The 25,907-nt window shown below is 40.9% G+C and overlaps 1 protein-coding gene across 1 annotated transcript in view; it reads left to right on the top strand.

Annotated features, from left to right (window-relative positions):
• The window catches only part of TMEM154 (transmembrane protein 154), a 54,279-nt gene extending 33,797 nt beyond the window's left edge, over window positions 1–20,482 (top strand). The window contains exons 4-7 of the mRNA XM_002815217.5: window positions 2,138–2,165; window positions 3,432–3,517; window positions 5,580–5,637; window positions 18,040–20,482. Of these exons, the coding sequence (XP_002815263.1) occupies window positions 2,138–2,165; window positions 3,432–3,517; window positions 5,580–5,637; window positions 18,040–18,055 (188 nt within the window). The 3' untranslated portion in view covers window positions 18,056–20,482. The remainder of the gene's footprint in view (window positions 1–2,137; window positions 2,166–3,431; window positions 3,518–5,579; window positions 5,638–18,039) is intronic.
• Window positions 20,483–25,907: the final 5,425 nt, after the last annotated feature.

Raw genomic sequence — 25,907 nt, 5'->3', positions numbered from 1 at the left:
GGGGCTTGAGATGGAGCTTTGTAAGAGCTGCATTTGCCTCCTGGTTGCAAAGGGAATAGGTGGCTATTCATAAATATATATAGGCCAGGTGGAGTGGAGCGGGCAGGGCTTGATTGCCGAGGACAAGTAATTGGTCTCCCTCCTGGTTTAATGCTGTGCTCTTTGTGTGCGCTCCCAAATGTTTTTCTGTTGCCATGGTGGCTGGAGCAGAGGTAATAGCCATGGAGCAGGGAAGATGAGGCCATAGAAAGCTTTTTGCTCTGTTTTAATACTGATTACAGGAGCTTCACATTTGGTGCATCTGGAGCACTTTTGTAGTGGCTTTTAAAAGTTTTCCTTCATCTGCATGCGGGCTAGCTTTTGCTCACCCTGAAGCCTGTGGGGAACCCGGATTATAAAGATAAATCCATGCCCACAACGGTGGGGCCATGCAGCCACATGCTGTCTGGGAAAATAGTCAGGGGTTATTCAGCAGGGGAAAAGGGAGAGGGAGGAGGAGGGAGTGACAAAACAGGAGTATCTTTACGGGTCACCTGTAGGGATGTTCAATTGTGTAGGAGCTTTATTTATAGTAAAATTCCTTAAGGAAATAGCCTGTATATTTTAGATAGAAAGTGTGGGTTTGTTGTGTGTGTGTGTGTGTGTGTGTATTCTCCTTTCCCCCATCTAAGTTTCTGAGGAGTCAGGCATCTGCAGGAAGCTTTAGATGCCTACTGGAGGGCAGGAGGACGTAGCCTGCAGCTCCTGGAAGGCAAGCGGTGATGGCATGAAACTTACATCTGTGCCCAGCTTTCCTGGATTAGCAATGCCATTCAAGCTTGCCAACCCACAGGAAATTACAGCAGCTCACTGCTGCCAGGAACTCCGTTCCAGGTGTCTGCTGGTTGTGTTCCTTCACTGAGGACCTCCATTTCTCCAGGACAGACAATAGGAGGCCTTTAATTGCCAAGGATCAGAAACCTCTGACTATTTGGTGGGCCCCTACAAAGTGGTTTGCTTTTCAATAGTTTTCACATGATAAATGGTGCAGCAGGCCTGTGCTATCCACTCAACATCATTGCCTCATTTCTCTGGATGTGTTGGTTCTCCTGCCAAATGAAACAGGGCTTCAGCTGGGACAGGCTCCAATTCTCACCACTTGTTCATTTGGAGTCTGATGTGCATTAGAGCCATTTTGTAAACAGTTACCTGACTCTCACCTCAACCAACAGGAACTAAAAACAGGCTTGTTGGAAGTTTCACTATGCTAAGTCTGAAATATTGGACATGAATTGAACCCCAGTGCTGGACAATTGAGGTTAACACCTAATCATTTATTCCACTGATATTGACTAGGCATTTACCAGGTACTGTGCTAGCTGGCTCAGAGCTGAGGGGATACCACAATAAATAAGACAGACACTATCCCTGCCCCTTTGTACTTTGTCTAGTGAGAGAGACAGAAAAAAAAAATCAAACAGGTTGACCAATGAGAAATTGTGGCCAATATTATGAAAGATGCAAGCAAGGTGCTGAGCTGGGGAGCAACAGGAAAGATGGGCCCTTCTTTAAATAGAGTAGGTGGGGAAGGCCTCCCTGAGGAAAGAGTATTTAAGCTGGGACCCTGAAGTTATGAGGGATCCAGCCATGCCAAGAGCAGGGGTAAAAGGAAAATTCCAAGGGGATCCCTTGATGGAAGAGCCCACATCCTCCGCCAGGAGTGAGGCAGAGTGCCACAGTGCCACAGTGCTCAGCATGGTGTATCACAGGAGATGAAGCAGCAACCTTTAGATCTGGGACATTTTACTGAAGGAGGCCAAGGAGCAAGCCCTCTTGTTTCACCCTCCCTTGCCTTTCCTTACCAATGTTTTCCTCTTCTTGTGGATGTAAAAAATAAAGACGGATGAACATCTGATCTGAAGTGAGCGTTCTCAGCAGACCATCCACATCTAAAAGAAAGCAGATTTCACACGGATTAGGACCTCATTTTAATATGGCAATCCGCACTTGTTTGACTCTAAGTTAATGATTGCTCCTTTAAAAATGTTACTTAATGTCATTTTGCTCTCTTTGTAAAGGAGACTTCAGCTGTTGTTGAAATTAAAAGTTGTTACAGAAGAACACAGCTAACATGACCTTTATGTTCATTTCCTTTTAGATGAACTGGGAAGTGAAAACGTGAAAGTGTAAGTTTTCCTGCTGCTTCTGATCCACCTGAGGTGTGAACAGCAACAGTTAAGGCAGACAGCTGCCTTTTCAGGTGTTTTTGTTCTGACACCTTGTGGGGCTCTCCTGCTTCCCAGGCGGGGCTGGAGATCCCTGGCAGCCTAAGGGAGGATGTGCTGGCATCCCCAAACCCTATCCAACATGTGAGTGTGATCTGGGCAAAGACAGCTTGGCATCTGCTTTATTTCATTGTCCTACATTCAGAAAAGAATCCTGACTGCTACCAATTTCAAGTGCATAGCAGTTAAATATTCTATCCCTAGCTGTATTTCAGAGACATTGGTTCGTTTACTCTGATTAGAAATTTTATCACCAGGAAAGATACTTGAGCTGGTATTTAGCAGGGAGCCCTGGTCGAAGCAGAAGTTCACACAGCAAGAACCCCCAGGGATGGGAGAGAGAGAGGAGGAGAAGGGAGGAGTGGGAGGAGCAGGAGGAAGGGAGAGGAGGGAGGGAAGGAGGGGTGGGAGAGAGAAAAACAGGCCTCCACTCAGAAGCATGTTCTGGGGTGATGCACTCAGAAGCATGTTCTGGGGTGATGCCATATCCTCCCCATCTTCCAAGCAGCCTCCTGGTTTAGAAACGTTGTAGCTTCCTCTACGCAGTGTACCGCCTACGCTGCTTTCAGAGCTGGTGGTCCCTCCTTCCCGAACCCCATCCCACTAACCACAGGCTCTGTCCCCTAACTGTGCACTTTAAGCTTCTGCAAGTGAGGGCGGTGAATTTCTGAAAGCAGCTGCTCCATTTCTCCAAGAGAGAAAGGCCTGGGAATTGAAGGGACAGGTGATAACTGTAGCCTGTTGACAGTGGCCTCTTGACTTGGGGCACTGATCAAAAAACCCCAAGGAACAGGAAGTGAAATTAAGCAAGGCTAAAATGCTTAATGTGGCAACTCCCCGGAAGGGCCTCACCCTGGAAGGCTTGCAGACTTGACTTTGCACCTTCAGGGGAGCAGTCAGTCTCCTGGATTCCCTTTTTAGTCCACTTGCTGGGCCTGTGGGCACCCCACTGTTGAACCTGTGATAAATGTATGTTTGTTTGTGTAGTAGCCTTTCTTCCTATTAAAGTTTGATAGTTTGGAATAGGGCAAGCCCCCAGGCTTCCCTAGAGCATAAGGCACTGAATCAAGTTCATCTTCCTCAGGATCAGCATTCTAGTCTCTTTCCAAATGAAATTAGGCATCTTTCACATTTCTTTCTAACAAGCCTTTTGCTCTCTATTTCTAGCCCTATTTTTGAGGAAGATACACCCTCTGTTATGGAAATTGAAATGGAAGAGCTTGATAAATGGATGAACAGCATGAATAGAAATGGTATGTGGTAACCTAAAGTTGTTTTTTTTCTTTCCTCTCTAGTAACAGAAGGCTGCAACAGCTTTATAAATATCTCAATAAATCCTGGAGTGAGACAGAGCCCAATCCCACATTAGGTCTGGTACATGCAGATAATAAACTTGGTCTGACAATACTTAAATATTCAGCTTAATTGTTGCCACTTGTTTTTATTTCTGTACAAGTTGTTGAAATGGTCTTTTTGAAGCAGAAAATGGTATTTTATTCAAGAAAGGAAATCTCTGAGGCCAAATGATCTGGAAAAAGTTAGCATCTGGCATTACCTTATACATTACAGAATTTAAAGATCTATAATTTTAAACTGACTATGGATATAAAACTTTATCAAATGTAGTATCCATAGATCTGTGCTGTTCGACATAATAGATAATCACCAAATGTGGCTATTTAAATTTAAATTAATTAAAACTAAAATTAAAAAATATTGAGTGTTTAGTAGCCAATGGCTACTAAGTGGATAGTGTAATGTAGAATATTTCTATCACTTTAGAATGCTCTATTGGACATTGCTCATGTAGATGGTGATATACATACCCCATATAACAATTTCCAATTGATATCTGGCAGTAATGGAAGTATATGTTCCTTACTTTTTAGTAAATCAATAATAGGACTTTAAAATGATGACAGCTGCTTTTTCTTTTTTAAATTCCCTTTAAAAATTAATTATTTTTATTACTTAGATTAAATTAATAAAACCCAGCATTATCATATCATTTGTATTTTTTACCATTTATCTTTAAAAAATACCCTAGGGTCTGTAAAATTCAACACTCTACAGTAGAGTTAGAAAATTCAGAGTCTGGTTATAAGAATTATTAGTACCAGGCCAGGCACGGTGGCTCACGCCTATAATCCCAGCACTTTCGGAGGCCAAGGCGGGTGGATCACCTGAGGTCAGGAGTTCGAAACCAGCCTGGCCAACATGGTGAAACCCCATCTCTACTGAAAATACAAAATTAGCTGGGTGTGGTGCATGTCTGTACTCCCAGCTACTAGGGAGGCTGAGGCAGGAGAATAGCTTGAACCCAGGAGGCGGAGGTTGCAGTGAGCCGAGATCGTGCCACTGCACTCCAGCCTGGGTGACAGAGCGAGACTCCATCTCAAAAAAAAAAGAATTATTACTACCAGAGGCTTATCAAGATGTGATTTCAAAAAAGAGCCACTCAGCTAACTTGTACAATTTCTAACAGTTTTTCATATTGAGGAAAGAAGGACTCTGTAAAGCCATTCTATTTGAGGATGGGGCGGGTCATTGAGATAGTCCTTCAGGAGTCTCATTTTCTTGTTTTTCAGTTGCTAAAAGTAATGTGCATACATAGAATTTGGAAAATGGAAAAAAAAAAAGAAAAAAGAAAAAAATTCACTACAGAAAGGCAATCTCTTCTTACTATGTTGTTGTATTACATTTTGTGCCAGAGATTTTGTGAAATATAAACTCATGATTCTGTCATACTCACTAAAACCGGAAAACTGGAAAAAGCCTTTCTATTTGACAACTGAAGCTGAGTTATTTTGACACATAGGTGATAGAATCAAAGAATTTTTTTGCCCTTAAAAATAACGAGTGGTGTAATAGAAAAGAACTCATGACTGTAGGAAGATCAGCTGTTTTCCCAATTTACCCAATTCTTTCCTACCGTGCAATCTGATGGAAATCATTCTGCAGACACATTGGGACCTCAGGCGAAGCCATCTTATTCCAGTGTCTATCCTGAGATGTGCAGATTCTAGCTTTTGGAGCACTGGGGTGCTATAGGGACAGAATAACCAAGCCGTGATGAATTGTGTCCTTTCCAGGGTCAGAGGCATGTTGAAGTTTTGTATCTGTGTTATTAGTGCTCTTTCCATTTCAAGAGCCTCAACATCATTAATCTTTTCACCACTGTCACTCCTTGGTGAGGCCATTTTTGTGCAAGTAACCACACAGATCAGAGAACCATGGTATTCAACTGTATCAGGTTTGTGGATAGAAAATACAATTTCAGTAACTAACAATGAGTTTGCTTTTATTCTGTCCTAGCCGACTTTGAATGTTTACCTACCTTGAAGGAAGAGAAGGAATCAAATCATAACCCAAGGTACTTCTCATTTCTACCACAGATTATATGTATATGGCAGGGGGGCGGGGGGGGGGGGGGATAGGGAACCAGGGTGGAACACTTTTTGCTTGCCTTCTCCGTGCCTTTAAATTGCATGAGATCATTTACATGGGTGGATATGTGCATAGTGTGGAGAAGAGTAAGTGTGTTACAGAAAATAGAAGGCTACAAAGTAAATATCCTAGGACTCTTTATCTTTAGAAATAAATGAGTATTGACATTTTCTTGCCCTTCTAAAGAGACACTGTTGCTTCGGCTTCTGTTTTAGTCATAAAGCTTTCCAATTATGACAAACTGTAGGTTTGTTTACCTTGGATAAATAGATGTTTGGTAAGGAAAACAGATGGAGGCGACAGTCTTAAAGTGGGTAACTGTAAACTAGAGTGAGAAAATAAATGGGAATTTTAAAAAAATGTTCCGTTTTACCTCTAGGTGGCTCTGCTTGATAGAAAAATTTTAGTGCTTTGGGGTTTGGGTGTATAGTTTAGCATTCCACAATCTCATTTAAATTATATTATCTTTTGTGAGGATAGAAATTACCACGTTTGGGGTGTTTTGATTAGAGAACTGTTTTGTCAGGACATGGGAAGAGTTCTAAGGAAAAAGGATTGATGGTTCAGAAGGTTGGGGACTGGCTTTGCAAAGCTCTGCTGTGACCTTGGAGGTACTGAGTTGTTGGCAGCAATCACTCATGGACACCCAGAGAAAAGAGAACTTGAGCCTATGCCTGAGATATCACACTTCTGTTGGAATAAATGGAATAAACCTTCAGGCAAGATAAATCCTGTCCCTCCATGTTCACCAGAAGTCTGGTGCCAGTCAGTCACTTGTCACCGGGCAATCCCTGAAGCCTGAGCATCACGAGGGAGTACTGATTATTAGGCAGTGGTTGGGGCAGTCAGATGTTTGTCTTCAGACCCTTTTTCTGCATCTCCCCCCTAAACCTTACTTAAGAATTCACCATCCCAAATCTCTCCTCACATCACACCACCACAGCCTTACTCAGACAAACCTCAGCTCTGATGCCAAAGTCTATACCTATTGTAGATGTAGGTCAATATCACCACCCTAGGCATTTTCATGTTAAGATTATCGCCAGTTCAGGAAGGATTCTATCCTATTTAAAAGAGATTCCAGGTCATGCTTGGTGGAGCTTGCTTGTAGTCCTAGTTACTTGAGAGGCTGAGGTGAGAGGATTGCTTGAGCCCAGGATTTCAGGATTGTAGTGAGCTATGATTGTACCACTGCATTGCAGCCTGGGCAACAAGCAAGAGCAAGACCCTGTCTCTAAAAGAAAGGGGGGGGGGGGAGAGAGAGAGAGAGAGAGAAAGAGAGAGAGAGAGAGAGAGAGAGAGAAAGATTAACAAGCAGGTAGAAGAAAACAAAATGCCAGGGGGAATATTACAAAGGAATATTTTCCCCATGTTTTGACCTTACCTGGAAATATGTAACTATATATGTCTGGTATAGGGCTCAGATCACTACTAAAACTCCATAAATATCTTAAGTTTCTTATTACTGTATCACTGATGAGCACCCTCAGTGATGCTAAAAACCACCCTCAGTGGTTTTTACATTCCTGCCTTTTGCTCTTTGAAATTGTTGGCAACATGAAAGAAGCTTAACATTACAGAATTGTATGGCAGTGAAAACTCCTTAAAAATCAGATTTTTGGCCAGGCAATGTGGCTCATGCCTGTAATTCCAGCACTTTGGGAGGCTGAGGCAGGCAGACCACCTGAGGCCAGGAGTTCGCGACCAGCCTGGCCAACATGGTGAAACTCTGTCTCTACTAAAAATATAAAAATTATCCAGGTGTGGTGGCAGGTGCCTGTAATCCCAGCTACTCAGGAGGCCGTGGCAGGAGTATCCCTTCAACCCGGGAGGCGGAGGTTGCAGTGAGCACTGATCACACCATTGCACTCCAGCCTGGGCAACAAGAGTGAAACTCTGTTTCAAAAAAAAAAAAAAAAAGTCAGATTTTTGAAATAATGAGAAAATGAGCCAGAGCCTTAACATAGTTAAATTATTGTTTTAAAAGGGAATGTCTACATTCCTCTGTGGGTCCAGAGCTGTGCGGCATTCACAGGATGGCTGTCAGGCCTTCACTTTATGCCCTCTCAGTGATGCCAGCACCAGCATTCGAGAACCAAGAATGGCAAGTCCCAGATCTTTGTACTACTAGGCACTTTCTGATTACTTCAAAGGTTATTATGATATTGCAAAGTAATTTTTTTATTCACTAAAAAATCTAAGAAAAGTACATTGGATTTAGAACAAAGCCCAGCACAAAGTAAGTTCTCAATAAGCACTGGTTATTGCTAGTATAATTATTCGGAAGTTAAAACTGATGTACAGAAACTCACTGCCTTTATACTAAGACCCAGCTCACCGGATTAAAAAAAAAAAACAAAAAAAAAACCACTCACTTCCTTTATCCTAAGCCTGTATCCTAAGACCCAGACACATCAATATTGGTGGGCGAAGCATTATTTTTGTTCCTGTGTTCCCTAGTGGTTTCTTTCTGGACCTACCAATCCTGGAAAATCAGGAATTTGTTTGATACACTATGAGACTTTCAGTTCTCCTTAATTACTGGCATAGGCCCATTAATGTTGATGATTTCAGAATAGTCCACTTATCACTCTGGAGTTTTTTGGTGTTTTGTTGTTTTGTGTAGAGGCAGAGTCTCATTCTGTTGTCTAGGCTGGAGTGCAGTGGTGTGATCACGGCTCACTGCAGCCTCAACCTCCTGGGCCTAAGTGATACTCCCAACTTAGCCTCCCGAGTAGTTGGGACCACAGGTTTGTCCACCATGCCTGGCTTATTTTATTTTACTTTATTGTGGTGACAGGGTCCTTATGTTGCCCAGGCTGCTTTCAAACTTTTGGGCTCAAGCAATCCTTCTGCCGCCTTGGCCTCCCAAAGTATTGGGATGACGGGAGTGAGCCACCGTGCCTCACCCAGTCTGAAGTTTTTAAAAGGATATTAACACCTTATAATTTGGATAATCTTTCTTTTCTGTCATAATTTTATTTACATTTCTTTTTCCTATCCTAATGTTTTAATTACATTGATAATCCATAAAATGTTTACTTTGAGTATGTACCCTGGGACAAAAATAAGATTTCTTTTTTCTCTAAAAGCTTGTGAATTGTTACAGATACAGGTGGAAAGTGCAATAGTGGGTCATTGGACTTAGAATCAGAAGACTCATTTTCAGACCTAATTTGAATGCTTGTTTGTTCTTTAGACTAAAACAAGTCACTTTAGCTCTCTGAGTTTTAATTTCTTCATCTTGAAAAATGGAAATAAGAACATCTGTCCTTCTAGTTTCACAGGGTGATGTAAGAGAATGAAACCACCTAGCTAGGTTTTATTTTTATTTTAATTTTTTTTTGAGACAGAGTTTCACTCTTGTTGCCCATGCTGGAGTGCAATGGTGCAATCTTGGCTCACTGCAGCCTCTGCCTCCTGAGTTCAAGCAGTTCTCCTGCCTCAGCCTCCCAAGTAGCTGGGATTACAGGTGCCCACCACCACGCCCGACTAATTTTGTATTTTTAATAGAGACGGGGTTTCACCACATTGGTCAGGCTGGTCTTGAACTCCTGACCTCAGGTGATCCATCCACCTCAGCCTCCCAAAGCACTGGGATTACAGACGTGAGACACTGCACCTGGCAGTAGCTAAGTTTTAAAGCAACATGCAAGTGAAACTAATTATTCTTATGCAGTGGCAATAGTTCCTCCCCCTCCCACACTGGGATTTTAAAAGATTATTTTTAGGGCAGTTTTAGGTTTACAGCAAAATTGAGCAGAAAATACAGAGTTCCCATATACCCTCTGCCCTCACACATGCACAGCCTCCCCCATTATCAACATCCCCCATCAGAGTTCTACATTTGTTGCAATCAATCAACCTACATTGACACACCGTTATCACCCAATGTTTTCCATTGGCTTTTACCTTGTGCATGATTCTTCCTCTGTCGTTGAAGTAGTATACAGGTGAATTTAACGCTTCATAAAGTATGTAACAGTCATTAAAAATTGAATTTAGTGGAAAACACACTTCTCCTTTCTCCTGATAAACAAAGACTTCTGGAATTCATTTACAGGGTTCCACTTTCCTTGATGCTAGAAAGACATCCCTGACATAGGACCTCTGTTATCTATTAAGTCCATAGAACCTACATCCACCATGCTTCTGGGAAAAGGGAGTCAATCTGATAACCATCCTACACTGAATATACCACATTGTGTGCAAAGACTTCAACTCTTCAACCTTGTCTTGTTAGGGTCTATAATCTCAGGCCTTTCAGAACTTTATCCTTGTCTCATTGGCCAGTCCTTGTTCATTACTTTCCTCTGTCCTCATTGAATGGATATATTTCCTGAGTTATGGAATCCAAAAGACAGCACAGGATTTTAATAAGGACCAGAGATGTACAAAATACTGTGGGAAGTGGACACTATGGTTTTCATGTTTTAAAGAAATCAATAGGAAAAGCAACAAAGGAATCATGGGGGAGGGGAGTGTTTCATATTCTTATTTTCCATCTTAGCATCTTTTCCGTGATTTATACCTGCTATGTGCCTGGCGCTGCACGGGGGCATAGTGTCAGTGGAAGGAGGGTGCTAGGAGGGGTCTGCCCTCAAGTTGAAGAGAATTTCATCCCTGATCTCGTTAAGCATTGCCAACACATGGTAATGACAGAAAACAGATCCTTTTGGTTGGTTTTATTATTGTTTTAACTTCTGTGTAGAAAACACACTCCCTTATTGCCTAACCCCACCCTCACAACACCCTCCCAAATGCCACTAGATAGTGGTGCAAACAAGAAAAAGTCCCTTTTATCATGACTCTTCCAATCTAGCCAGCCTCTTCCTTCTTCTGGAGGCATTTGTAGTTAGACCGTTTCCTGAAAGCTTGGTGTTTCTGTCTCTGCAGTCTCAGATGAATAGCCACAGACAAGCAATCGCAAATATTAGCCAAATGCCTGTCTTCTTTCCTCTTATATGTCTTGACCACAGGGATGATTTTACATTAAGCAACAACACAGGGAAAGATTAGGGAAAGAATTAGATTTGGTTCTGCTCAAGTGGATTTATAATTTTGAAAATACAGTAATAATTACAACAATAGTAAGATATTTACATCACATTTTCTATATGCTAGTGCCTAAGAAATTAACTAAGAGAGAGTGACAGTATATCTGTTCTTATAATAATTCTACTGTTTATTCTATAGTTTATGTTTCTGAGCTCAATGTCATTATAAAAAGGGGTCGCTTCACTATTTTTCAGGAAAAATTTAGGTTAGTTTAATAGAGAATTTTGTGGATTTCTTCCTGTTTCATCCCTTCTCTTTGTCATTTTTTGAGAGAGTATAATTTTTGATGTAGGTTTTCAAAAGACAGTTATTGAGCACTTAATATGTGCCTGACACTGTCTACATCACATCAAAACAACCAGTTAAAAATAAAATAATTTGAGTAAACTTAGAACTCAGAGAGGTTAAGTGGCTTGTTCAAGTTCACATGGCAGGTTCGTAGCTGATAAAGCTCAATCTAGAGAAAAGTTTCTTTTAAAAATGTATTTTCATTCTCTTTTATTATTTTGTTAAAATAAGAGATATTTCATAAATTAAAAGACAAATTATAGATTAGAAAAAGAAGAACACTCAGCAGCAAGAAAGCCAGCCACCATGAGGCTAATACAGGAAAGTACTCGGTGAATGGTGTGTCTGTCACTCAGCACGGTCATTGACAACACTTAACCATTAATTGCAAGAAAACAGCAGTTTTGTGTGAGCTTTTTTTGGCCTGTCTGCTCAATTAAATCTTTGTGACCACTTCTAATTTTTTTCTTTGTGCAGAGGCTTCTTTCCTCTTTTCTTCTTTAGTCTCTCAAAGTCATTTAAAAGTATATAGATCCTTCTTGACTTACAGTGGGGTTAGGTCCAGAGAGACACATTGTAAGTAAAAAAATCTTAAGTCAAAAATGCACGATATTTTCAAATTATAATGTTTATCTAGAGATAGCCCCATCATAAGTCAAGGAGTGTAGTGAATACATATCAATTTTGCTCCATTGTAGAGTCAAAAAAATTGTAAGTTAACCATTGTAAGTCGGAGATCATCTGTAATTCAAGTATTAAGTGTCGGATTCTCTCAAATCTGAGCTTGATATTATGAGGGATACAAAGTAACAGTTTATAATCCTACAGGATGATAACCTCAAATAATATTATTAAAACACAGATGCACGTGCGCACGTGTGTGTGTGCATGTATGTGTTGGATGAGGGAAGATGTACTTACTTTTAAAAACCACAGCGTTGCTTCAATAGTGGCCCAGATTATATCTACAACATGGGCATGATCTATGTACATGACTAGGCTTGCCTCTGATGTTAGCCAGATGCATTACCTCAATCATTCCACCTGAGACCAGGCCTCTTGCAGGAAGGAGAAAGGACATTCTATTGAAGAGAAAGGAAGCCTGATCTAATTGTTATGTGACTTTGTGCTAAACTGAACTCTGCACTCCCCCCAAAAATGAGTTAGAGAGCATCATAACACAAGAAAGTTTTAACATAGGTTTATTGCCATCTTTGGAGACAGAGTACATGAGCTGTGGTCATAAAGAGGGATTGTTACAAGATAGACTGGTCAGGAGAACAAAGATGACTTATCTAATCCTGACTGCAACAAAGGGGCAATTATGAAACAAGGTATTACAGTTGCATCAGTCCTTATTTAACTGGTAGCATGCCCATTACATGCCTTCTTAAAGAAAACAATACAATGATGCTTTCTAATCAATTAAATTTGGTTTTATTTGTCAGCCTGTTACTATACAGGCTTTTGGGAAAGGTGTTCTACATTCTTTTTTTTTTTTTTTTTTTTTTTTGAGATAGGGTCTCACTCTCTTGCCCAGACTAGAGTGCAGTGGTGTGATCTCAGCTCACTACAGCCTCAACCTTCCCAGTCTCAGGCAACCCTCCCACCTCAGCCACCCAAACATAAGGTATAAGGTTGGTGTAAAAGTAATTGTGGTTTTTGCCATTACTTTTAATAGCTGGGACTACAGACAAGAGCCACCATGCCCAGCTAATTTTTGAATTTTTTGTAGAGACAGTGTCTCACTATGTTCCCCAGGCTGGTCTCGAACTCATGGGCTCAAGTGGTCCTTGAGGCTCAAGTGCCCTGGCCTCCCAAGTTGCTAGAATTACAGGCATGAGCCACCACACTTGGCCCACATTCTTAAAATATCTGTCTAACATTCCTAGAAAAATTGCTCGCTAATGTTACCATCATAGTTAAGTTACCAAAACTGCTTTCAAACTGAAGGTTTGAAAAGGGATCACTTATTTGATTTGTTGCAATTCTGTGACAGTTTGCTAAGATCTTTTTAACAGAGAACTCTAGGACTTTTCAGAATTAAAAATGTCTAGGTTTATTCGATGATTCCACAGAGAGAATAAATAGCCAAAAAGACAGCAGGAAACATATCTAACTAAAAAAAGGAATGAGCATTTGGGAGAGAATGCCTCTAGGCACAAGTGGCGGACCAGGTCCCAGCTTGCTGCTTTACCAACATGCCTGATGTCCATCCCAGCACCAGTAAGAGCTGCTACACTCTGGGAGTGGCCTGATGTCCCACAGGCGAGGCAACTAGTAGCAGTGCTTTGTCAATTGCTCACGGTCCACAGAGCTGTGGCAGTGGGCACCACAGCTTGAGCTTCTTTTCCTCTTTGGTGCTTTAAGTTAAACAAGTTCTTGTTGATGGACAGTGTCCCACACTGAGCCTTCAAAATGCTTCTCCTTAGAAATTTAAAGTTTGTTTTGGAAGATGGTTGCTGAAAGCCTTTGGATATTTGAAACAATATTCATGCTAGTGTTTTACCAACAAACACTGGCTACTTATGTAAAACCTGCAAAATAAGGATTACTAACATTTATTCATGTGTCTGTGTGTCAGGCCTGGAGTATGGTATTTCTCATTTTCTCATTTATTATTTACAAAACAATAAAGCTCATGGTATAGTTATGTATGTTTTGCAGGTGAGATGAGATAAGAACGCTCCAGCTAAGAAAGGTTAATTTGCCCAATGTCACATAGCAAGAAAGTGAATCCTGATTCAGACTCAGACCAACTGACCCAGGGCTCTTATCTACTATGCTAAAAAAGCCACTTGTTAGCACACAGCAACGTTGGTAATATCATAAAAACAGCACACACGTAAACTACCCAGGGATAAACTTAACTGAAAAAATGCAGGCGATAATATAAAATGTTCAGATTTTTTTTGTGGGACATAAAAGACTTGAACGAATGGAGAGGTATACTGTGTTCCTGATGAAAGACTCAACAATGTAAAAATGGTCATCTTAAATTCAACCCAGTCATCTTAAAAATCCCTATGCACATTTAATCTGGAAGAATAACTGTGTGCAAATAGCCAGGACAATTCTAAAAGAAGGAAAAAGTGAAATTGTAAGATGGAATAAGGGTGGGGAGTTCACAGGGAGCGTGTCATGCTTGATCAACAATTAAAACAGTGTACACTTGGAACCAAATTAGAATTAACATTTCATAGCACGTGCATTATTTAATAAATAGTCTTGGGACAACTGACTAACATTTGGGTGGAAATTTAGAGCTCAGCCTCATGCTTTATACTAAAATATACTCCAGGTGAGTTTGAGTGTTAAAAAGAAAGAAAAAAAGCCAGAAAAAATATAGAAAAATATTATATAGCTTTACGGAGGGAACCAGTTTGGAAGCATGACACACAAGTCAGAAATCATATTTGAAAAGGATAGATTTGGCCGGGCGCAGTGGCGCACACCTGTAATCCCAGCACTTTGGGAGGCCGAGGCAGGCGGATCACGAGGTCAGGAGATCGAGACCATCCTGGCTAACACGGTGAAACCCCACCTCTACTAAAAAAGTACAAAAAAATTAGCCAGGCGTGGTGGCAGGTGCTACCTGTAGTCCCAGCTACTCGGGAGGCTGAGGCGGGAGAATGGCGTGAACCTGGGAGGTGGAGCTTGCAGTGAGCCGAGATCGCGCCACTGCACTCCAGCCTGGGCAACAGCGAGACTCCGTCTCAAAAAAAAAAAAAAAAAAAAGGATAGATTTAACTACATTAAAAACTCAATGTTCTTGTACTTCAAAAAACACAATAGGCTGGCTGGCCATGGTGGCTCACACCTGTAATCCCAGCACTTTGAGAGGCTGAGGTGGGTGGATTGCTTGAGCCCAGGAGTTCGAGACCAGCCTGGGCAACATGGCATGACCCTGTCTCCATAAAAGTTAGCTAGGTGTTGTGGCACACAACTGTAGTGCCAGCTACTGGGGGAAGGGGAGATGATGTGGTAGGATTGCTTGAGCCCAGGAGGTCGAGGCTGCAGTGAGCTAAGATCTTGCCACTGCAGTCTAGCCTGGGTGACATGGCAAGATCCCATCTAAATATATAATAATAATTGTTCCACTTTAAATATGAGCAGAGACTATTAATAAGCAATTCAGCAAAGGATGAAACTAAAATTACCAACTAAGCTTTGTAAAAGGTTTATTCTTTGTAGTAATAAAAAAAAACAGTAAATATGAAACATTTTCACCTATTGGACTCACACAAAAAAAGAAAATAATAATATTCAATGTTGGAGAGGACGTGGGGAAAAGGATATTTCCCTAAAGAGTAGTGTTGGAAGAATGTAAATTGTAAAAATTTCTAGGAAAGGGGGATAATTTGACAATGGGCCGTTAAAGCTTTAAAATTGTATGTACTTTGACTAACGATTCCTTTTCTAGAGATATATGCAAAGGTAACTATTGGAAGTTTCCAAAGAAGTAGCAATGTTTATAATAAATAAAAATTAAAAATTTGAAGTAGCCTAAATGTTTAACAATAAGGGATTGGCTAAAAAAATGTTTTTGATTTAGTGAGACAATAGAAAGCTATGTAGCCACTAAAAAGATGTTGTATATTTATTAGCAGAGACAGATGTTTACATGTGAATGAGAGTGAGAAAAGCAGATTACAGAACAATATATAAAATATGATCCCATTTTGTACAAAAAGGATATATATCATTATCACAGAAAAATCTTTGGGAGAATAAATACCAAAATGTTAATGTAGTGAGATTATTGGTATTTTTGTTTTGCTTATTTGTATTTTCTGTTTTTTAACCAATGAATATGGATGAATTTTATAATAATTAACTTTAAAAATCACTTCTATTATAACAGCTGGACAAAGATTAATGTTGTGGACAAAAGAGGGCTTTGCCTTTGTTGTTCAGCTGTATATTATACTCTGCTTCAAGTGGCTGAAATTTCAAGATAAGGTCACAAAGGAAAACATGCAATTCAGAGACTTATGTTCTATAGAGATAGACTCCCGGATCTTTCAAATATTCTCCTACTACCACCCAATTTCTAAGAAATTAAACCTCCTTAGCTAATTTAAAAGTTATTCAGGGTGACATAAGTGAAAGGGGTTGTCATATCTACTCTTCAGATGAAACATTTCTAAGTTTTCAACCAGGCTTTCATTTGAAATACATTTTGACATGGTTTGTCTTTTTTTTTTTTTTTTTTTTTTTGAGACAGGGTGTCTCTCTTACCCAGGCTGGAGTGCAGTGGCACAATCACAGCTCACTACAGCCTCGAACGGTAGGGCTCCAGCAATCCTCCCACCTCAGCCTCCTGAGTAACTGGGACTACAGGTGTGCACCACCACACTTGGCTAATGTTTAATTTTTGTAGAGATGGGGTCTCACTGTATTGCCCAGGCTGGTCTCAAACTCCTGGACTCAAGCAATCCTCCTGCCTCAGCCTCCCAAAGAGCTGGGATGACAGGTGTGAGCCACCACGCCCACCCTAGTTTGTCCTTTTGTTCACTTCCCTGCCTCAGATAAAATTCTGTCCTCCCCCTTCTTTCCCATTGTTCTTCCCTCCTTATGATAGCTTCTGCCTGTCTTCACAACATGAACAAACACCACACACAAACATATACACAATGTCTCCTGCCCTTTCATGGATAGATCCATCCATTATCTATCTACTTATCTACCTATTTATCTATCTGTCTATCTATCTATCTATCTATCTATCTTTCTATCTATCTATCTATGTGTGTCTCAGTTGCTCCGAAGTCCCTTTAGAAACACATGGAGTTTCACTGAGTAGGAGAGCACTGAAGTAGGAGTCAGAAGAATATCACCTATTGCAGACTATCCACACCTGTGAGCGAGGGAGATACCAGATCTCTTGATCATTATCATTCAAGCACTCCCTTGGAAGCAGAGGTCACTTCAAACAGAGGCCTGCTAGGATGTGAGTGAAGGGAGTACAGAACTAAAAAGAGAAGCACGAGGAAGGGAAGTGCCACCTGTTTTCCAGGAGACTTGGTGGAGCTGTGGGCCCACCAGGAAAAAGCTGTGGAGCCAGATACTTGGCAAAGACAACCAAGTTAGAAGCAAAAGACCAAATTAGCCAACAGCGTGGTCATGTTCAAATACGATGTTCATCATTTATGTCTGCTCACACCCCAGGATGCCCAATGTTTGAATTCTAAATGACACTGAGAAGGCCCCTCCAGCTCCTTTGTAGGTATGAACAAAACGGGCTATTGAAGACCTGCCAGGACCACAAACTCTTGAGAGAAAACAGCATGTGGAAAATTTGTTTCAGAAAAAGGCAGTTTGGCATGTATTCATAGAGAATGGGATTAGATTTATTAATCGGGGAACCCCCAACTCCATCTGGTTCTCTCTGCATCAGCACTGGGGAGGGCTATGAGGAGAAAGAGCTAGGGATTATTTTTTGGCTTTCATGGATTTCTTCCTCAGGGATCAAATATAAAATTCAGACTGACCTTCGTTTCAGAAATTGTAAGCTGGACACCACTGGCTTCCTGACGGTTTGTGATCTCTTCAGTCACCTCCATAATGGAGTGACCAGCTCTCTTTAGCTTCTTAGAAATATGTTACCGTTGGCCGGGCGCGGTGGCTCACACCTGTAATCCCAGCACTTTGGGAGGCCGTAGGTGGGCAGATCACAAGGTCAGGAGATCGAGACCATCCTGGCTAACATGGTGAAACCCCGCCTTTACTAAAAAAAAAAAAAATACAAAAAATTAGCCAGGCGTGGTGGTGGGTGCCTGTAGTCCCAGCTACTCAGGAGGCTGAGGCAGGAGAATGACCTGAACCCGGGAGGCGGAGCTTGCAGTGGGCCGAGATTGTGCCACTGCACTCCAGCCTGGGCGATGGAGCCAGACTCCGTCTTGAAAAAAAAAAAAGAAAGAAATATATTACTGTTTTGTGTGTGTGTGTGTGTGTGTGTGTTTTTTTTTTTTTTTTACAGTGATAGTGAATCCTAAACCTGAATGGCGCTCATGTTTTCCAAGAGAAGCAGCCCCTGAGGAAGTCTGCTGAGGCTGCCAACAGAGGATGAAGAGGATACAAATTTAATTAATTTCAAATCAACATAGACACAAGAACCTTTGCTGTTTCTTCCAACGCCCACTCTTCCTAATGATGGCATCACTTGCACTTGGAAGAATGTGCAATTGAGAAGTACTAGGAAAAGGCCTGGCTGCCATCCATCGCTGCCTCTGAGGGTGGAGAAGGAGGCGGGTGATGTGCTCACTTCTGATCAACATGTGTTGCCTCCTTTCAGCCATCTTCTAGCTCACTGCACTCACTCTGGTCATGATAAATGTTCCTCACCTTTCTGCTTCATTCCTTAGGGCCTTAATCGGGAAGCTGTTTTATCGATGGTTTCCTTTTGGGTCACTAACCAGCTTTGGATAATTTCCTCTGATTATTCAAGTCCTGGGACAGGTAAACTACATTCAGCAGTAACTTTTCTTGAGGAGTGTTATGTCATGGAAAAGACACCAAACACAGCAAGTATTTTAATGAATACACCATCCCAGGGGGTCAGTAAGCTCTGCCTGCCAAGAAGACACAGTGAGAGGGGTCCACAGTCCTGATGAGATGGCGTTTGGTAACTTAGACCCTGACATGGCCAGGTCTGGTCACCCTTAAGAACTTCTCAGAGAAACTAGGAATCTTCATGAAAGAACTAATGTTCTCCTGAGCTGAAATTCCCTTGCTTGTCAGCATTTCTGCAAAGCTCACACTTGTTTCACCATACCTCCCTTGGATGTGACATGTGGGTAGGAAGTATGTGCAGGTGGGAGTCATCTGTCAGCCTTCTATGTTTCAGAGATCCTGAAGGTGGTTTGAAACAAACAGAAGAGGAGCAGGAAATATCCGTGCCTGTGGCAGATCTCGCTCATCATGCTTAGCATTCTCTCCTGCCAAGCTGGGATAAGCCTCATGTCCTAACACAGCACAACAGGAGGTCTCTGTCAGTCCATCAGAGATAACATTCTATGTGATATTTTTGACATCCTTGTGCTAAAAGCAATGGCATAAAATGGAAAAGGGCCTATTGACCACACCTACTCCAATAAAATCGATCTCCATTTAGTCCTTAATTTTCTAAATCTGACCCCTTTAAAGCAATCTAGCAAATTGAGAATCCTCAGCTCTCCTTGGATACCTGATATTTTATTTCAAGAAAGAGACAAAGAAGGAAAATTTTATTTATTTTACTACCCACGTATAAACCGAAGGGAGATGGGACTACCCAAACATTTGCTGCTCAATTTTGTGTCTTGTGCTTGAAAGTCTGCCCTAATGCATAACAAAAACTGCTTGTCTCCTACCTTTTGGGATCCCTTTAACAAGTATTTGCCTTCTGAACTACGTGGATAATTTCAAAGGCAGAATTCCAGACCAGAGAGGTCTTTCCATACAATGAAAGCTATAACTAGCTGGTTGTGTTTAACCACTGCTATCACGCTACCCTGGGACTGCATAGAGCTTTGACAAAAGACAGACTTCATGGTACATAACTTCAACAGATTTTCTGTCATATTCTCACCAGCACATCTGAATGAGGCTTTGTGTTTTCCTTGCTCTCTTGCATGTTCCTTTTCAACTCATGGCCCACAGTGACTCTCAGATATTTATGCCAAAATTGCATACAATTGTTTTCTGAATCATAACTTGTCTATTTTTCTGCCTATGTGTGCTACTTTCAGTTTGATTCTCATCAACATTTTGACTCTCAGAAGAGCCTCCATTTGCCTCTTTCTCTCTTTAGGTATCTAAGATCTTTGAATACCTGGGCCTTTACATTTGATCCAACCCTATCAAATAATGAACTTTTCAGAGAAGTATCTGGGGTCCTGGAACTTCATGTTGATAAAGTCATATTATATAATATGATAAAAATATTCTCATGCAGTATTTTAAATAATTTCAAATTCTAGAAGAAGCAAATTTCAGTGACATGTCATTGAGTTTTTATTTGGTAAAGCTATAATTGTGCAGCGTACAAAGCACTTTTTAAAAAGATAGTTTATTCTGTCAAGGTATATGAAATTAGTATACAGCCAGAACAGTCAAGCCTCAATTCTTGTACCTTGTGTCTTTTTATTACTGTTTAATCAATAGATATCATATGTTTATGACAGTTCCAAGAATTGTTTTTAAACCCAAACTTAATTTTATGTTTCAGACTATTGTTAGAAAAACAAAACAAAAAACAAAAAAACCCTCACTAATTTGCCCTAATTGGGTAGCCAATCAGAACAAAATCTGACTTTAGAATATTTAAAAGATATGTAAATTTGATTGCATTTTTGTACATTTTAAGCAAACTAGGTTAACAACAACATAGCCTAGTCAAACTTCTCAGGAAACTTGTTTTAATAAATATGTAAAAATATCCATTCGTGACTCTTGACCCACTGGTGTGACTCCTCCCTCTGGGAAGGGCTTTGTTACCCAATGCAAGACCACAGCCTGGATCCACCTTGATGTAGGTGGCTCCTGGATAACCCACATCAAACAAATGTGATAAAGATGAGTAAAACTGGTCTTGGGAAAATAATTTCGTAGTTTTTTTTTGTCCCAGTTATGCTGTATAATACAGGAGAACCAAAAGCTGTAAAATTATTTTATTTTATTTTTTAGAGACAGGGTCTCACTGTGTAGCCCAGGCTGGTTTCAAACTCCTGGGCTCAAGCAATCCTCCTGTCTCAGCCTCCCAAAGTGCTGGGATTACAGGCATGAGCCACTGAGCCCGACCAGCTGTAAAATTATTATGTTCATTTTCACTATGTGCTACTTCTCACCTGACTTTTTTTTTTTTTGAGAGGGAGTCTCGCTCTGTCACCCAAGCTGGAGTGCAGTGTCACAATCTCGGCTCACTGCAACCTCAGCCTCCCAGGTTCAAGCAATTCTCTTGCCTTAGCCTCCCGAGTAGCTGAGATTACAGGCCTGTGTCACTATGCCCAGCTCATTTTTGTATTTTTAGTAGAGATGGGGTTTTCACCATGTTGGCCAGGCTGGTCTCAAACTCCTGACCTCAAGTGATCCACCAGCCTCGGCCTCCCAAAGTGCTGGATTACAATTGTGAGCCACTGTGTCTGGCCACACCCTGACTTTCATTGTAATCTCTGGATGTTTTATGTAACATATCTGGGCAATAGGGCTCATGGCAGAATTGGCCCTCGTGGTGCAGGCCTTCCAAGTTCCAAGTCTCATTTTTGGTAAGTCTTCCTCTGTTCCAACACCTGGATCCACCAGTTCCAACAGCCTGGATCGATCTTGATACTGAGAGCCAGGCAGATGCTTCTGCTGATCACCGCAGCTCTAGCAATGGAAATGCATGTGTTAAGAAAATACTTGTCTATTCTTTTGTTTTGGTTGTTTAAACTATTAACTCACACTGTCTCTGAAAAAAGGCCTTATGTTGACTAAAGAAAACATAGGCTGTAGTTTCAGCTTCTGTCAGAATTAGTACCAATTCTGAATCTGGTGGAGTGATAAGACGTGGTTTCATGCTGGGAAGACACAGCTGAAATCCTCTTTGTGGGAGAACATGGAAATTGTATACGAATTAAATGAACACATGTGACTTTTCACATTCAGAGACATTCAGGATGAATTCTGGGGTTTCCACTTAATAGCTATAACAGGCAGTCCAGAACAACTTCACATATAGAAGCATTTCTGCTATGTGACAATGACCAAAAGAGTTCCTGTATATTAGTGTCGAGTGGAATTTGTCAAATTGCAGAACCCAGACAACCAATTGCCTGAATTATTATTATTTTTTGTTTTTAGCAACTCTTTGGCTTTATCTTGATACTGTCTTGTCTGGCACCAAAGTTTTATTTCCTTCTTAGTCCTCCTGGGGATTTTTTTGGGGTTTTTTAAAAATTTTTCTTCTTTTGAGACCGGGTCTCACGCTGATGCTCAGGCTGGAGTGCAATGGTGTGATTATGGCTCACTGCAGCCTCAACTTCCCAGGCTCAGGTGATTCTATTACCTCAGCCTCCCAAGTAGCTGGGACTACTGGCGTGCACTACAGGACTGGCTAATTTTTTGTATCTTTTGTACAAATAGGGTTTCACTATGTTGCTCAGGCTGGTCTTGAACTTCTAGGTTCAAACAATCCTCCCACCTCAGCCTCCAAAAGTCCTGGGATTACAGGCATGAGCCACCATAACCGGCTGGAATTATTTGTACCTGGACCTGGTGTTTTGTTTTTTGCCCTACTATCTTTTCTAAATAACATATCATGTTCCTGAGATAGCAGTACATACAATTATGTAAAATAGAGCTTTATATGAACTCTGTACATGCGCTAAGCTCTTTTTGAATGATATTTTAAGAAGTTTCTAAACCAAAGTGCTTAAGATAACATGAAGACGTTAATTTCATGAAGACTGTACAAGTTTAGAAGTACAACGTAGACCTGTTTAAGACAAAGGTGGATGGGCTTTGGGGTTTTTTTTACAACTGGACTTCAGGTACAGAAGGCTTGGGTAATGGTACTCCTCAGTTCATATCACCTTATCATTAGCCTTTAGTATTTTGTAAATACGTAACTGGACTTTTATGAAAAGCATATTCTTAACAGTTTTCGATTTCCTTTTTTTTTTTTTTTAAGATAGGGTTTTGCTCTGGTGCCCTGGCTGGAGTGCAGTGGCACGATCTTGGCTCACTGCAGCCTCCACCTCCCAGGCTCAGGCGATCCTCCTGCCTCGGCCTCCCAAGTAGCTGGGATTATAGGCGTGCACAACTACATGCACAACTAATTTTTGTGTTTTTAGTAGAGACAGGGTTTCGCCATGTTGGCCAAGCTAGTCTCGAACTCCTGGGCTCAAGTGATCCGCCCACCTCAGCCTCCCAACATGTTGGGATTACAGGCATAAGCCACCATGCCCAGCCAGTTTTCATTTCTTTGGTCTGCATGTAAAAGACTAAAGAATGATATGTAGCTACTACACTGCAGCAAACAACATTTTTCCAGTGTAAAAATCAGTGGAGAGGAAGCAATGTATTACTCTGACTTTGATGAAACACCTCAAATTATCAAAAATGCCAGGAACATGTGAAAACTCCACATGTTCAATAAATGCCAGCTTTCAGAAAAAGCAGAGATTATAGGTATTCAACAAGTTAAAAAATAATCTGGTAGATTAGTAATAATTTAACACATGTGTATCTTGTATTTAAAGTTAACTGAAAATTACGTTAAAAAAAAACACTGTGTTTGACTTTCTTTTGTTTTACAAGTGATGCAGAGTATCTGCTGAGAACGTCAGTTAGATCATCTGATGTCATATTTACCAGTTAGCTTCTGTCCCAGCAGCATATAAATTCTACCTTGTAAGCCTCATGTTAGAAGTGGTCCCAGCCAGGCACAGTGGCTTACTTCCCAACACTTTGGGAGTCCACGGCTGGTGGATTGCCTGAGCTCGGGAGTTCGAGACCAGCCTGGCCAACATGGTGAAACCCCATTTTTACAAAAATGCAAAAATTAGCCGGGTATGGTAGTACACACCTGTAATCCCACCTACTCGGGGGGCTGAGGCCCAAGAATCACTTGAACCCAGGAGGCGGCAGTTGCAGTGAGCCAAGATTGTGCCACTGCACTGCATCCTGGGTGACAGAGCAAGATTCTATCTCAAAGAAAAGAAAAAGAAATGGTCCCGTTGCTACGGATTAGAACTAATTTGTAAAACTATCAGAATTTTAAGACTGATTAAAGGTTTTAGGTGTTTTTCTCCTACTTTGCATACTGAGAATAATATGTATAGTATTTTTCCAGTATGATTTACAATTTTATAAATGTCAGTATATATATGTATATATAAATTATTCTCAACTCCGTTTTTTTTAAATAAAATAAGTACATGTTTGTGTGCTAAGTTGCTCATTTGGCAGTGATAGATTGAAAAACATTTATAAATTTAAAAATAAAGCACTATAAGATATGAGGAATGAATAGCTTCTACATGAATTTCTATGTAATTATTGAATATCAATATTTAGAATAAAAGCGTATTTCAGGGTGAGATTTGTTTACTAAAATGTTTTATTTACTAAGAGTAGAGGTGAATTATGCATCTTTATAAGGAAAAGTTCTTTTAATTTCTGTCTATGAAAAAGAATTCATAATTCATAATTCTTAATTGCCCTCTTTTGATCCATATAATTCTTTAAATAAATGAAACAATACCAATTCAAAAAGGGACCTGCTTTGTGTAAAATTGTCTAACCTAAAAATTAAGTAGACTTTCTGCATATCTAAAATATATTATTACACATTCTTGTCTTTATTCTTCCTTACAAAACATTTTTAAATGAAGGAATGAAATTTTAATTGTTTATGAGAATATAACTTTTAAAAATATTTCTAATAGGCCAGGCATGGTGGCTCATGCCTGTTATCCCAGCACTTTGGGAGGCTGAGGCAGGTGGATCACCTGAGGTCAGGAGTTCAAGACCAGTCTGACCAATATGGTGAAACCCTGTCTCTACTAAAAATACAAAAATTAGCCAGGCATGGTGGCTGTTGCCTGTAATCCCAGCTACTCGGGAGGCTGCGGCAGGAGAATTGCTTGAACCTGGGAGGCAGAGGTTGCAGTGAGTGCCAATATTGAGCCACTGCACTGCAGGCTGGGTGACAGAGTGAAACTCCGTCTCAAAAAAAAAAAAAAAAAATTCTAGTAAAAATGGAAAAATCCACAAGAAAACCTTCTCTTTTTTTCCTGATTACTCACTTTTCTTCATGCCTTTAATTTTAACCTCATCTCACACCTTGATATTAGAAGAAAGCAAGGCTGAACGGCAGATTCATAAGATATAGATAACATGAAGACTTCCTTGAATAAGGATTTATTCTTTCGGCTCACAAAGACCAGTCAGTATTATTGACAAACAACAGGCAGGAAGATTTCTCCTAAAAGTCTCAACTAAAGTTAAACCTGGTCCATTATGGCATCAATCTACCCCTAGAAACTGATGCAGAGTCTGTTTCCTCCCTGTTTTATCTAGAACTTAGCCAGACTGGAGACAGCATGGACCCAAAGAGTATGCAGTCCCACAGAGTTAGGGAAAGGATGCATCTTGACGCATTCATCATGTGGATCAGTTAGGAATTAAGTTCCTGATTCAAGGTGAGCTGGTATGGTCGCTCCCTGGTCATCCAGGACACGAGTTCCTTCTAACTCTTCCCCACCTTCATTAGTACAGGGCTTCTTTCCTGTGTTGCCACATGATCCAAAATGGTAGTTGTAACTCCAGCATGATATTCACAAGACGGAAAGAGAGGAAACCAGCACAAGGGTGAGCCTCCCAAGTAGGTCAGCCACTTTTAAAGAGCTTTCCTGCCAGCCCAGTGAAGCAACTCTGCTTACATCTCATTGGCCAATCTTTGCAAGGCAGCAGGGGGCAGTCATCTCTATGGTTGGTACATTATCACTTCCAACAAGAAGGGATTCTGTCTCACAAAGTGGTGGAGGAATATTGGGTATCTGAAGAGGTAGCCACCCTGGCCAGAAGGTGCTAAACATTAAACATACATCATCTCATTTTAATCCTAGTAATTACTTATGAGGTAGGTTTAGAGAACTTATACCTTGTTCCATGTCTCTCCAACTCCAAAACACAAGTTTTTAATCACTGCACTGCACTGCATCCCCAATAATTAGCCATAGGAAAGTGTTTTAAAAGGCATCACTTGGCGGGGTGCGGTGGCTCACACCTGTAATCCCAGCACTTTGGGAGGCCGAGGCAGGCGGATCACCTGAGTTCAGGAGTTTGAGACCAGCCTGGCCAACATGGTGAAAGCCCGTCTCT

Source organism: Pongo abelii, chromosome 3 (assembly GCF_028885655.2).
Source record: "Pongo abelii isolate AG06213 chromosome 3, NHGRI_mPonAbe1-v2.0_pri, whole genome shotgun sequence".
Taxonomy (NCBI): domain Eukaryota; kingdom Metazoa; phylum Chordata; class Mammalia; order Primates; family Hominidae; genus Pongo; species Pongo abelii.
This window is presented reverse-complemented; position numbering and strand designations above follow the sequence as displayed.